The sequence below is a fragment of the Zootoca vivipara genome, chromosome 2 (assembly GCF_965207765.1).
Source record: "Zootoca vivipara chromosome 2, rZooViv2.hap1.1, whole genome shotgun sequence".
NCBI lineage: Eukaryota > Metazoa > Chordata > Lepidosauria > Squamata > Lacertidae > Zootoca > Zootoca vivipara.
Window position 1 is genome coordinate 81,486,861 of NC_142584.1, and position 12,216 is coordinate 81,499,076.

The following is a 12,216-nucleotide window of genomic DNA, read 5'->3' on the forward strand; positions in this document are numbered from 1 at the left end:
CTTTCACCTTGCACCCACTGTGTGTCTCAGTCCCACATGAAGAGCACACAGGCATATCTTCTTTCTCTTACAGAGGCTGTGTCTGGAGTGGCAAATTTCCAAGTGTTGGATGCAGGACCCTCCTTCCTTAGGCTGTCATGGGCCCCTGGTTTGGGTACCCTACAGGGCTACAGGCTCACGTACCTGGGCAGAGGTGAGTGAAGATTATGGCAGGGTTGGCAGAAATACCAATCAGTCCTGTTGTTAGGTAGAAGCGCTGCAGAACAACTGTAAGATTGACTCTGAACTCTTTCAAGAGCTGAAAGGCTGCTGCTTTCACCTGCATTTTAAACCATCATTGGACACAGCATTTCCCACCCACCCCTTAAGCAGCTGGCAACTAAGCAGAGTAAATGCTGAGGGTGATGATGTTGTGCTTGAATTGTTGCCAAGAACAGGAGGCAACATGGGCTCTGGGCAGCGGTCATAGGTTATAAGCTAATTTGGTTTTAAGAGGATACTGAGAAGCAACTCTGGAAAATCTTTAGAATGCCTCCTGTTTTTATATCCAGGATAAGAATGTAAGAAGAGCCTGCTGGATCAGGCCCATGGCCCATCTAGTGCAGCATCCTGTTCTCACAATGGCCAACCAGATGGCTGCAGAAAGCTTGCAAGCAGGCCCCGAGTGCAATAGTGCTCTGCCCACCTGTGATTCAAAGACACCTTGCCTCTGACAGTGGAGATAGAACATAGCCATTGTGGCTGTTGGGTGGGTCCTGTTGTCATGTTTTCCTTGCCTTTCAATGCTCCAGCTGCAGCAGGAGGGCAAGCAGTGCTTATTGGTGGAAGGCAGGCTAGTGTTCGGAAGAGAGAAGCTGAGCCACGCTGGAGTTGCAGAAGCACAGCTCAGCCCCGCTCTTGTGGCTTACGCTTTCTGTAACAGCACAGCTTGAAAACAAGGCCTTGGGACAGCGTGGGGTGGAGGAACAGCTTGTGCCAGTGTTTGGAGTCTCTCTGTGCAGCTGTGAACGTGCTGCCTGAGCATCGCCCTGTGTGCCCGAGTGTCGCAATACATGTGCGTTGCTGCCACAGTTTAGGTTGTGCTGAGAGAGAGAGAGTCCAGGCTTGGGGGGAGTGGAGGCTGTTTGGAAGATTCCCTCTACCATTTCCTGTGTTTTGTGCCTGTTGGAAGCTGCACCTGGAGCTGCCCCTCCCCAGCCTGCAGCCATCCCAGTGCTCAGAGCCCTGGCAGATCTCCCAGAGCCTCACCCACTGGGTGGCCACACCTGTTGCCATGGCAATGCAGAGAATGCTGGCCCTGTGGGCACCAACATGCTGCTGAGCTCAGCAGAAGCAGCCACCGCTTGGGCTGCTGTTTGGCTCTGCGTGGCCCAAACATGCAGGAGCCAAACGGCTGCAGCGTCAGCCACAGTGGAACCAAACCATGTCTACCCATGGCGTCCCCCACAAGTCCTTTGTCTATCATTGTTGGAGAGGTCACCCCTGGCATTTTCAGCCCCGGTGAAATGTGCTCAGGTCCCTGCCCGGTGGTTTATTGGCTGCAGTGATCCAGAAACTCAGAGATGTGTGTATCTGCTGCTAATTTGAGAGATGCCGACATAAACAAGTGGACATACAAGAATTCATGGTGGGGCAGGGATGGACTCCAACCAAATGGACCACCTCTACCTGCTGCCATCAGCCAAGCACACAGACATTCAGGCCCAGCTCTAGGGGTAGTCTCGGTGGCGTGGGGCACGGGGCCGGCAGGAGGGCGCTGCGCGGCAAAGCTACGCGGAAGCCATACTGCGCCCGCCCACCAGGGCGGGGGCGCTGGAGCGATCTCCGCGCCAGGGCGCCTGACCAGCTTGAGACGGCCCTGCAGACATTTTCTCTCTCACATGCATACCATCTGTTGCTCAGGAAGTGTTGCCTAGGTGGGACTTGGAGGGGACAGTTTGACCCTCCACCATGAACCTGTAAGACTAGGGAGTATTTACCATAGGCAAAGACCCTCTCTGAACCTGCACAGCCCTCCAGTGTGTCTTCTTGGGTGTCCACATGTGGATTGATTGGATTCTCAAATAGGCTATAGATTCCTCCAGGAAATGGATGGAAGATCATAAGAGCATAGGAGGAGCCTTGCTGGATCAGGCCAGGAACCCATCTAGTCCAGCCCTCAGGACCTGAGTGCTGCAGCATTCTCCCTACCTGTGATTCCCAGCAATGGGTATGCAGAGGTAAAACATAACCACGTATAGTTTTACCCTCCATAATATCACATAGAAGCTGACATGGCCACCAAATTAAAAGTTTGGGTTGCATCATGAAACTGGGATGCATATTCTATTACGTATTGAAGATGAAGGAATATTCTGAAAGAAGCAGAGGTGCCCCTGCAGTGACTTCAGTATGTATGTGCCCCTCAGGTCAGCGTGGGTGCTTTGACTTAGAGCTGTGAATCTCTTCACCTTTCAGTCATTAGACTTGGTCGCAGGGACGTAGCCAGGATCAAAATTAGGGGGGGCAAGGGGCAAGGGGCGGGGCCAAGGCACGGGGAGAGGGGCCACAGTGGGGCAAGGAAAGCCATGGTAGTTCAGGGGCGAGGGGGCGCCAGGATCAGCCCGAAATCGGGCTGTTCCGATCCCCTCCTCCCCCTCTGCGATCGCCGGGGTGGGTGGAGGGAAAGCTGGCAGTCCCTCCACCCGCCCCACAGCCAGCAAGGGAGAAGGGAGACGTCCCTTCTAGCCGGCTGGCTGTGGGGCGGGTGGAGGGAAAGCCCCAGAGCCGCGCAAAGCGTTTGGCTGGCTTTCCCTCCACCCGCCCCACAGCCAGCCAGGGAGAAGGGAGACGGCACCGGGCAGCGGGGCAAGCTGGCCACCAGCGGCCCTGCTTCTAGGCTAGGGGTGGCAACTGGCCCCCCTGCCTACGCCCATGCTTGGTCGTGTTCTTGACTATATGCGGGCCATTAGCTTAAAATTCCAAAAATAAAAGGACCAGTGAGGACTTGTTTGCCAGCAGTGTTTTGAAATAAGAAGCACCTCACATAACCAATGATGTCATTTATGTGTGGTATCTTTGGTAATGCTGTGTGCCTTCACACTTCTGTTATTTGTGTCCCTGAAATTCTCCTTGTTCGTTTCCAATCAAAGGTGAAACTCAGCCCGAGGAGATCAGTCTTGGGCCCAGTGCTACTTCAGCTTTGCTCAGCAACCTTCGCCCCAACACTGACTATATGATCACACTCTACCCAATCTACCCCCGTCAGACAGTGGCACCTGCCGTGATCAACGGCCGAACATGTAAGTCCCATCTCAGTTAAGACCATCAGACCTGGAAAACTGGGAAAAGAGAGATGGCTCTCATGTATTTCTCTACTTGCAAACGAAGATTGTATCCATGCTTTGATTTTTACATCCCCCCCCCCCCCGCAAGTAGAAATAATTTCCTTGGCCAGAGATTCTGTCAATCATTGTGTTTTTAATATGTTCATTTTCTTATTGTATTTATGAAACACTTTAATTTTTATTGCATCCGTTGCCCATTTCACAACTTTGGATGCACGACCCACAGCCATGATTCATCCTTGTTTCCTAAGGTGATAAATCTGCATGTTGGGATCTGTAAACCGGTACTTATTTTTGCTATATGAATTGTTTGCATTATTTACTTAAGCAGTTGAGTGGCCAGTGCATGGACAGGCAACCCCAAGTTGCCCCAGACAATCACCAAAGTTGCTTGTCCCTAAACCTGGCCCCAATGAGTTCCTAAGGAATTGTAGTCTCTCCCATGTTTTGGATGAGTTTGTAGATTTTGAGAGATGTAGGTGGACAGGGCTTGTAGAACTCTTCAATCAAGACTGCCTATTTATCTTTAGCTGAGGGTTTTAAACAGATATTTTAGATCAGAGGAGGCATCCCGCTTTAGATATTATTTGGTGCATGCTTTTAAATATGCACCATGTTTAAAATACAGTTGTAAATACTGGGAACCATTCCCTTCATTCAGTTTGCACTGCAGTTAATTAAGAATTAATTCTGCGAGGTTGTGGTGCACCAGCATCTAGACCAGGCATCCCCAAACTTCGGCCCTCCAGATGTTTTGGACTACAATTCCCATCTTCCCCGACCACTGGTCCTGTTAGCTAGGGATCATGGGAGTTGTAGGCCAAAACATCTGGAGGGCTGCAGTTTGGGGGTGCCTGATCTAGACTGTAGGATTACTGGTAAATGGCACATCTAATGAACATGGAATGTCACCACATTTTTCAGTGTTGGTCCCCCCCCCCCTTCTCTATCCTCAGTGGGTTTGTCAGGAGTGCAACAACTGTCTGCCTTGAACATCTCCTCCCAGGGCATGCTGGTGACCTGGCGGGGGGTGAGTGGAGCAACGGGATACCGTGTTACCTGGGGCCTCCTCTCAGGTATGTCTGCTCAGCTGATCCATTTTCTTCCTGTGCTCCAATATCAGGATGCCAGAGCACAGCATGATCAGTCAGATCTCTCACTGTGACTACGTGACTGTCCCAGGATGCTATGAAAATACACTTTTTTACATGCCCAGTGGGACCTAATCAACTGTAATGATGCCTTATGAAAACACAGGGGTAATTTCACTTTGCAAATAGCACTATTTGTGAGATGATGGTGTTTCAGCTGCCAGAAAAGAGGGGTGCAATTGTTTAATTCAATAGGTATATTTGAAGGTTTTTTGCGGATGAATATGGAAAAGTGCGGGAGGTGGTTTGGGTAGCAAATGTGTTGATCGTAGCGGTTCAGAACAAGACTTCAAAGTGGCTTGGCCTAGGGCTTAATCAGATGACTGGCTAAAAACGAAGCAAGTGACTGGTTCAAACAACTACACACACACACACACACACACACACACACACACACACACACACACACAAAGAAGCTTTGTGTGTCTGTGTAAAAAGTATGTCTATCATTTATCAAAAACCAAAATGATACTAAACATAAACAGTAAGCTCACAACTTAAGCTCATTAAACTTGTGTACATTCAGCTTTATGTGCGTGGCATAAAATTAAAGTGGGTAGACATCCGGGGGGGGGGGGGAGAGAGACTTTAACATTCTCACCAACCATTGCACCTAGTGTGTTTTGACTATATGCAATTTTGGCTTAAGGCACGATCCCCGGAACATAACCCCCACTTAAGTTGCGAGCTTAAACTGCATATGAAGACTCACTCAATGTGGGACAAAGGTAAAGGTCCAGTCGTGACCGACTCTGGGGTTGTGGCGCTCATCTCGCGTTATTGGCCGAAGGAGCCGGCGTACAGCTTCCAGGTCATGTGGCCAGCATGACTAAGCGGCTTCTGGCATACCAGAGCAGCACATGGAAACGCCGTTTACCTTCCTGCTGTACTTATCTACTTGCACTTTGACGTGCTTTTGAACTGCTAGGTTGGCAGAAGTCAATGTAGGATACATGACTATAAAAGTTATTCTAGATATGTGTTAGCCTTATTATGCAAGTGCACTCTATGTGGGACTTTCCTTGCACAGTGTGGCAGCACCTACCCTTTGGAACTCCCTGCCTATTGACATCAGGCATGCACTTTCACTGTACTGTTTTTGGTGCCTATTAAAAACATTTTTGTTTAGTCAAGCCTATTCAGACATGTAGAATGCTGACGTGGTGTGTGTTTTTTTGTAACATAGTTTTTATTCATGTTCATCTTTAAACTATTTAACATGGTTGCATTGTTTACAAAAGAGCATATGGGATGCAACAATTACATAAAATTAAAATTAAAGCAAACACTCGGATAAACGTTTCTGAATACATTAACAAAGTTGTGTTTCACATGTGTTTTAGTTTGTGTGTTTTTTAGCTTATTAGCCTCTGATCTTGCCTTTATTGGAAGCCAGTCTCCTCAACCCTTTTAACGGGTAAACTTTCATAATCCCACGAGGAAGCAGAAATTACTCTGGATCGTAGAATCATAGAATTATAGAGTTGGAAGGGGACACAAAGGTCATTTAGTTCAACCCTCCGCAATGTGGGGATCTTTCACCCACAACCCTGAGATAAAAAGTCTCGTGCTCCACAGCTCTAGAACCTGAACAATAACCAGCAGTGTTAACTGTTCCAACAAGCTGTCAAAATCTCAGGTTTTAAAAAAAGAATGTCAGCAATCAAAAGTACTATATTACATCCTAATTAATTATATAATTCATATCTTAATTACATCATGGTGATATTATATAATAAATTACATAATTCATAACTTTGTCATTATATAATTATCTTCCATTTAAAGCAGCATTCAAATGCTGTTTTATCTGAAACTTTATCATGAAATATGGTACCACATCTGCATATGTGGTCACACTAGGTAAAGTGGATAACCCAGAACCAATTCGCAGGATCTGTTGCGTCACTGTTGGGTTCCAGTTCTCTTGTTAACTCATTCCATCTATTGACTGTAGCCATTCCATGCATTGCTGGGAGCCCTTGTGAGTTAGTTGATGGAGAGTGTTGCACTTGGGTCAGAAATGCCGGAGTCCAGAGCTCTGCTCCACTGCTCACCTAAGCCACCACACTTTTTTTTCTTTTAAAAAAAATATATTTATTAATTTTTACATTTTAACAATCCAGTAAAAACCACATTAAAACATTCCAAATTAATACAATAAAAAAGCCAAACTTAATGCCAAATTATACATCTTTGGATGGCTTCCCATGCTCTGAGGTTCAGGGAGTGATGATCTAATATTGTACTGCATTTCTTAATTGGTCCCAATAGTCCCAATAAAACATTTCCGATGTTGATCATTTATTTTTAACACCTCTGAGTTCATTTAACAAGTGGGTTAGTCCTTTGTAGTTCTGTGTGAAATATTTTAAGTTTCTTCTTTTTTTATCTTCCACCACGCTTGACCCTTTGTGAAATGGACAGGATCCAGGATCCAGGATACAATATATATTGTAAAATAATCAGTTTGTTCCAGGGGCACTTTTTTCCTTGTTATTGTTGCTACTCAGTATTGATGTGTGTCCATGAAGACAGCTGTACAGGTTTAGGTGGGACATTGGTCACTTTCAGGGATACTGCTGATGGCATCCTCTCTGCTAGGGACCATCCTTTCATTTCTGTTTTCTTAGAATTTCCTATGTCCCTGTGAAGATTAACTTAGTAGATAGTCTTCTCCCCCCCCCCAAATTAAGCCAAGTGTGAGATGTCCGCAGGCCATTTGAATGCAGACCACTCTAAGGTTCATCTCCGCATGCAGTAAATACTTTGCTGTCAACTTTTGTTTTTTGTTCTGTGCTTTCTCAGGTCAGGATGTGCAGAGAGCTGATGTGGATCCCAGCAAAAGCTCCTTCTTGTTGACCGGACTGCAGCCTGATAGTGATTACCTGGTGACTGTTGCTCCAGTCTTTGGGCAGGTGGAAGGGCCAAAAGCCTCCATCAGGAGGAGAACTGGTGTGTGTTGTGTGCCCGAGGGAGTATTTGTGGTTTGTTTGTTTTATTGTTGTTATTAGCAGGAAATTGTGCTAGTATTGGCCAGGCAAAGTAAGGCCTGTGGTTTAATAATTATTGGTCTGTTCAGCATTCCATTTATAATGCGATGACTCAAGTTTAAACTAGCTTTACAGAAGAGGTACCAGAATTGTTCAGGGCACAGTTCTTGTTGGCAGACGCTCCTGGAGGGACGGCAGACCCCCAGTACCTTCGAGCATCTCCCAGTAGGCATGTCTCTGGAATGGCATGTCCCTTCACTAGTCCAGAGTGCCTGTCTGCGACACTTCTCATATGAGAAGTGCACACAAGTCTTCTGGCATCACACAGCTAGAAGAAGGAAACATCCGTAGATCTAAACTACGTTTTATTCACATTATATACAGAGAATCCATAATCACGTCTGTGTTCTCCAAACTCTGTCAGAAAACCGAAAGCATATAGCAAAAATCAAAGTACAGTCCAATAACACTTGCAGATGAAAGAGATAAGACAGTCTTCCGTTCCCACACTCTTCTCAGACATCTCATGTGATTTATACCAATCACACTAGCCAGCATCAGCTACTTAAAATCCTAACAGTTTTGTGGTGCAAGTTTGATTACCAGCTCACCCCCCTCCCCTCACACCAATACAGTTGTACCTTGGTTGTTGAACGCCTTGGTACTTGTCCGTTTTGGCTCCCGAACGCCGCAAACCACTGTTTTTCAGTGTTCCAGAGCCGAACCTCTGATGTGGCTTCCACGGTTTCCGATTGAGTGCAGGAAGCTACGCCTTGGTTGTTGAACATTTTTGGAAGTCAAATGGACTTCCAGAACAGATTCTCTTCAGCAACCAATGTATGACTGTATTCAAAAGGGGGAGAGGAATGCAAAATACAGTGCAGTGTTGCAAATCTGCTGAAGATTGAATGAGATACTGCAGTGAAGATTGGTTTGTGTGGGTGTGTGGCAAGATCCCATTATGCATCTCAAAGGCAAAGCCCAGCTGGGCCCCTCCTTTTTGAAGAGTGACAGAGCTTATCATAGTGGGTGTTTTGATTCAGATTGGCTTCCTACCCACCTTCACAAATGAACTTCTCCCATAGTCACAGGCATATGTGGAAAGTGAAGTATTGAGTACTGAGTGGTTCTCAAGCTTTTTCTAAGAGTCTCAATCCTCCTGAGTCCACTTTCTCTTTGCTATGTTTAGATGCCATTATACTCCAGACTCTGAGAATTGTCACTATTGATCCAACGTCTATCCAGTTGGCCTGGAACATCATCCCTAACGCCCGAGGTTATCGGCTGGAATGGAGAAAAGCAACAGGTAACCCAGCCTGATTTCAGCAATGAGTGGAAGGGAGGTTGTGGGGAAAGCTAAGACAGTGTGGGTAGACCGGGGAGGCTGTCTCACACACACTCCTTATGGGAAGGAGTGTGAAAGATTATTCTTTTCCAGCCATTTTCCTGAGACATGATCTCTGAGGGTCCTCCATAGGCATGAGGCTCCTCTCTATAGAACAAGGCTTAAGAGAAAGAGTATAGTGTTGTTGCTGCAAAGTTTGGACAAAATGGGAAGATCTGATGAAGTTGGTGGGCTGGATGTGCAGACGATTGCTGTGACTAAGAATTGACGAACTTATTTCTGCTGCATGCAATTTCCACAAGTGTTCTGTTATAAATCTGTTCCATTCCATCTTTGCATTAATCTCCAATTTATTTATTTTTTTAAAGCCACATGAAAATGCACATGTAAATATTTATTTACACACTTTTATGTATATTTTTTTCTATCAAAATACACATTTCTAAATTCCCTCCAAAATATGTGTGTTTTTAAAAATGCATTTGACTACATTAAGGAAAGAAAATCTGTGTTAGGGAAATGCAAATGCTTGTAGAGAACAAAGTTTCAATCCAGACATTAGTCCAGGAGGTGCAGATCAGGTCAGCCGGACCAGAGCTCATAAATTCCCTAGCATTCTTACATGTGATCTTGTGCTGATCTCCAGGTTTGGAGCCCCCCAGGACTGTGACACTGCCCACCAATGAAAACAGCTACACTCTGACTGGGCTGCAGCCAGGCACTGAATACCACATCACTCTCTACACCTTGTATGATGGCAAGGAAGTGGCCACCCCAGTTACCATCTTGGAGACTGGTGAGTAAGTGATTAATGTCTTGCTGCATGTTTAGCCCTTGCCACCTTGCTTTCACATCTGGAGAGAAGGAAGGGCCCTTGCAGTAGAGCTGCCAAGTTTATCTCTCTGAGCAGTAGGCTGGTATTAAGATAAAGCTGCCTCTTCTGAACCTTGCTCTACATATTGATGAGATGTTTGTCTTTGGGTGAGTTTTGTTTAAAGTGCTGGGAAGTGTTTATACCTTTATACAGAAGAAGCAGCTTTTTTTAATGATCAAAATAAGGAAAATGTCCTTGCAGAAGCTGGATGGTTAGAGGGTGGAATTCTGAATATGCAAGCTAATTTAAATTAAGTAGAACTAAGCCAAAGTGCGCTTCCCACTTTAGATGATAATATGGGGGCGGTGGCTTCAAAAGCAGGGCAAATGAATTCATTTCCTCTGTGTGTGGTGTTGTCATGTAAACAAAACAGAATGGTCCTGTGCTGCCAAAATGTTATTTTGGTGGCTGCATGACCCCTGACTGGCTGGACCACAAAGCATTGAAAATATGCCCCCCACCTCGTTTTTTTAAGAAGAGGGTGAGACCCCCTTTAAAAATATACCGATGCAGAGGGGTATTGAATGGGAATAAAACAATGCAAAGTACGCTAAAATGCTGGGGAATCTTTGGGAAACCAAACCCTCATTTTTGTCCCAAAAATGTTTGCTCACAGGACGTGACTTTGCAATTAAGATTAGAAATCAACAGTTCTCCCTGTAATGTAATTTTTCAAAAAATTATGTAGACATTTCTACCCCAGATGTGTTGCAATGCTTTTGGCTTTCAACATACCTTTAGCAAACGGGATGTGAATCAATATAAACATTAATGATGCCTTCCTCAACCTGGTGCCCTCCATATGTTTTGGACTGCATCTCCCATCAGCCCCATCCAGCATGGCCAGTGTTTAGGGATGAATGGGAGTTGTAGTCTAACAATACCCGTAGGAGGGCACCACATTAGGGAATGCTGGAGTAAAGCTTCTGAGCGTGTTTTATGGGTGTTTCTTTCATTCGCCATGGGTGTCAGGTGTGAGAGAGAGCAGGGAGCTTAAGGTCCTTGGAAGAGCCCAAGCCTTCCTCTTCTAGGCTTCCAAGTGCTGAATGGCTGTAGCTTGGAAAGCCAGGGATGATGCAAGTGGCAGGAGTCTCTTTGTCAACCTGTTCCTTTGACTGCAATACATGTTTACTTCAAGCAGGGGCAGCAGACCTGCAGGTGGGCAGGCAAGATCTCTGCAGGTTTGGGGTGTTCACATGTGCTGCCTTTGTTTCCCTTTCTCTTGGGAACCAATCCCCATGATTTTCTCCAGCCAATCAAGTACTAGAATTGTGGACTTGAACCTTCCACACCAGCAGTCACGGCTCTTAAGCCAAGTTGGTTGCATAACGTTCTGGAAAAACTTTGTTTTTCTGCGGCTTGGAGCTCTAGGCCCCTGGTTGGCCTTCTGCATGCATCTCTTCCATGTTGATCAGATCTGTACATTATTAAGCTGTGGGCCGCTTTTTTGTTTTTGCTGATGTTCAAAGTCCAATATAGGGGGTCCTCCTCCCCATCCCTTCTGCTGCAAATAAATTACGGCTTTCCCTGTAATGAGAACCTGGTGCAGCCAGGCTGGTCCCGCTGCTCGTCATACTGGCACCTTGGCTTCCCTCACTGGTTTCCTTGCATTTGAGCTGTGGTTTGTCTTGCAGGGGTGGCACAACCTGTGGGCAGCATCTCTGACTTGAGGGTCACCGAGACTTTGGGGAACAGAGTCAGACTGGCCTGGACGGGTGTCCCCGGGGCCACAGCATATAAAGTTGTGCTGCGCAATACCCAGGGTGAGTATCTAGGGGAAGCAGAATTGTGGGGTGGGATTGCTTCACAGTGGTCCTGGTCCTATTGAAGATCCAGTTTGCATCCTCAGCTGATAGGAGCAGGGATGCGGGGGGAAGCAGTAGAATTTGGTCCATTAAGGCAAATGGGGCAATATCATAGCTGCCAAGTACCCCGTTTTCTCCGGGAAACCCCCGTTTTTACTTACCTTTTCCCGGTGGTCCCCCGTATCACTTCATCTCCCGTTTTTCTCCGTTATTTTCTCCTGCCGGCGGCCATTCCCCCCCCCCCCCTTCTGATATACCCTTCTATGGGCACAAAAAATTGCTGCCGCTGGCTTCAAAAGTCGCATCTACGCATGACCGGAAGTGCGTAGAAGCTACTTTTGAAGCCGGCGGCGGCCATTTTTTGTGCCCATAGAAGGGCAAAGCGACACCGGAAGTTACGTCGACGCAACTTCTGGTGTCACACGGCTGCCGGTCCTGGATTCTGCAGTCCGGGACTTGGAAGGTAAGGGCAGTATCCCATCAGCCCTCAGCAAGACTTCAGTCAGCACCCACCTGCCTGCCTACTTACTTACTTGCATTCAGTCCAGGTATCTGTCATCTTCCTCCTCTATGAGTATTGCCACTGTCAGAGTCAGAAGAGCAAGCAAAACCCAATTTAGATAGCTCTGCCTGTCATGGCCCTGGCCCCACTTAGTGTTGGCCTCTCTGCCTTCCACCCTACCAGCCCAAATGGGCACCAGTCATTGCTGAGGAGGAGCAAA

At 46.6% G+C, this 12,216-nt stretch overlaps 1 protein-coding gene across 6 annotated transcripts in view; it reads left to right on the forward strand.

Annotated features, from left to right (window-relative positions):
• COL7A1 (collagen type VII alpha 1 chain) overlaps positions 1-12,216 on the forward strand; it is a 119,580-nt gene that overhangs the window by 16,692 nt on the left and 90,672 nt on the right. For all 6 annotated transcript variants that reach the window (XM_088662326.1, XM_088662329.1, XM_088662331.1 and 3 more), the window contains 7 exons: positions 74-193; positions 3,132-3,281; positions 4,283-4,402; positions 7,286-7,432; positions 8,660-8,776; positions 9,462-9,611; positions 11,324-11,452. In XM_088662326.1, the coding sequence (XP_088518452.1) occupies positions 74-193; positions 3,132-3,281; positions 4,283-4,402; positions 7,286-7,432; positions 8,660-8,776; positions 9,462-9,611; positions 11,324-11,452 (933 nt within the window). The remainder of the gene's footprint in view (positions 1-73; positions 194-3,131; positions 3,282-4,282; positions 4,403-7,285; positions 7,433-8,659; positions 8,777-9,461; positions 9,612-11,323; positions 11,453-12,216) is intronic.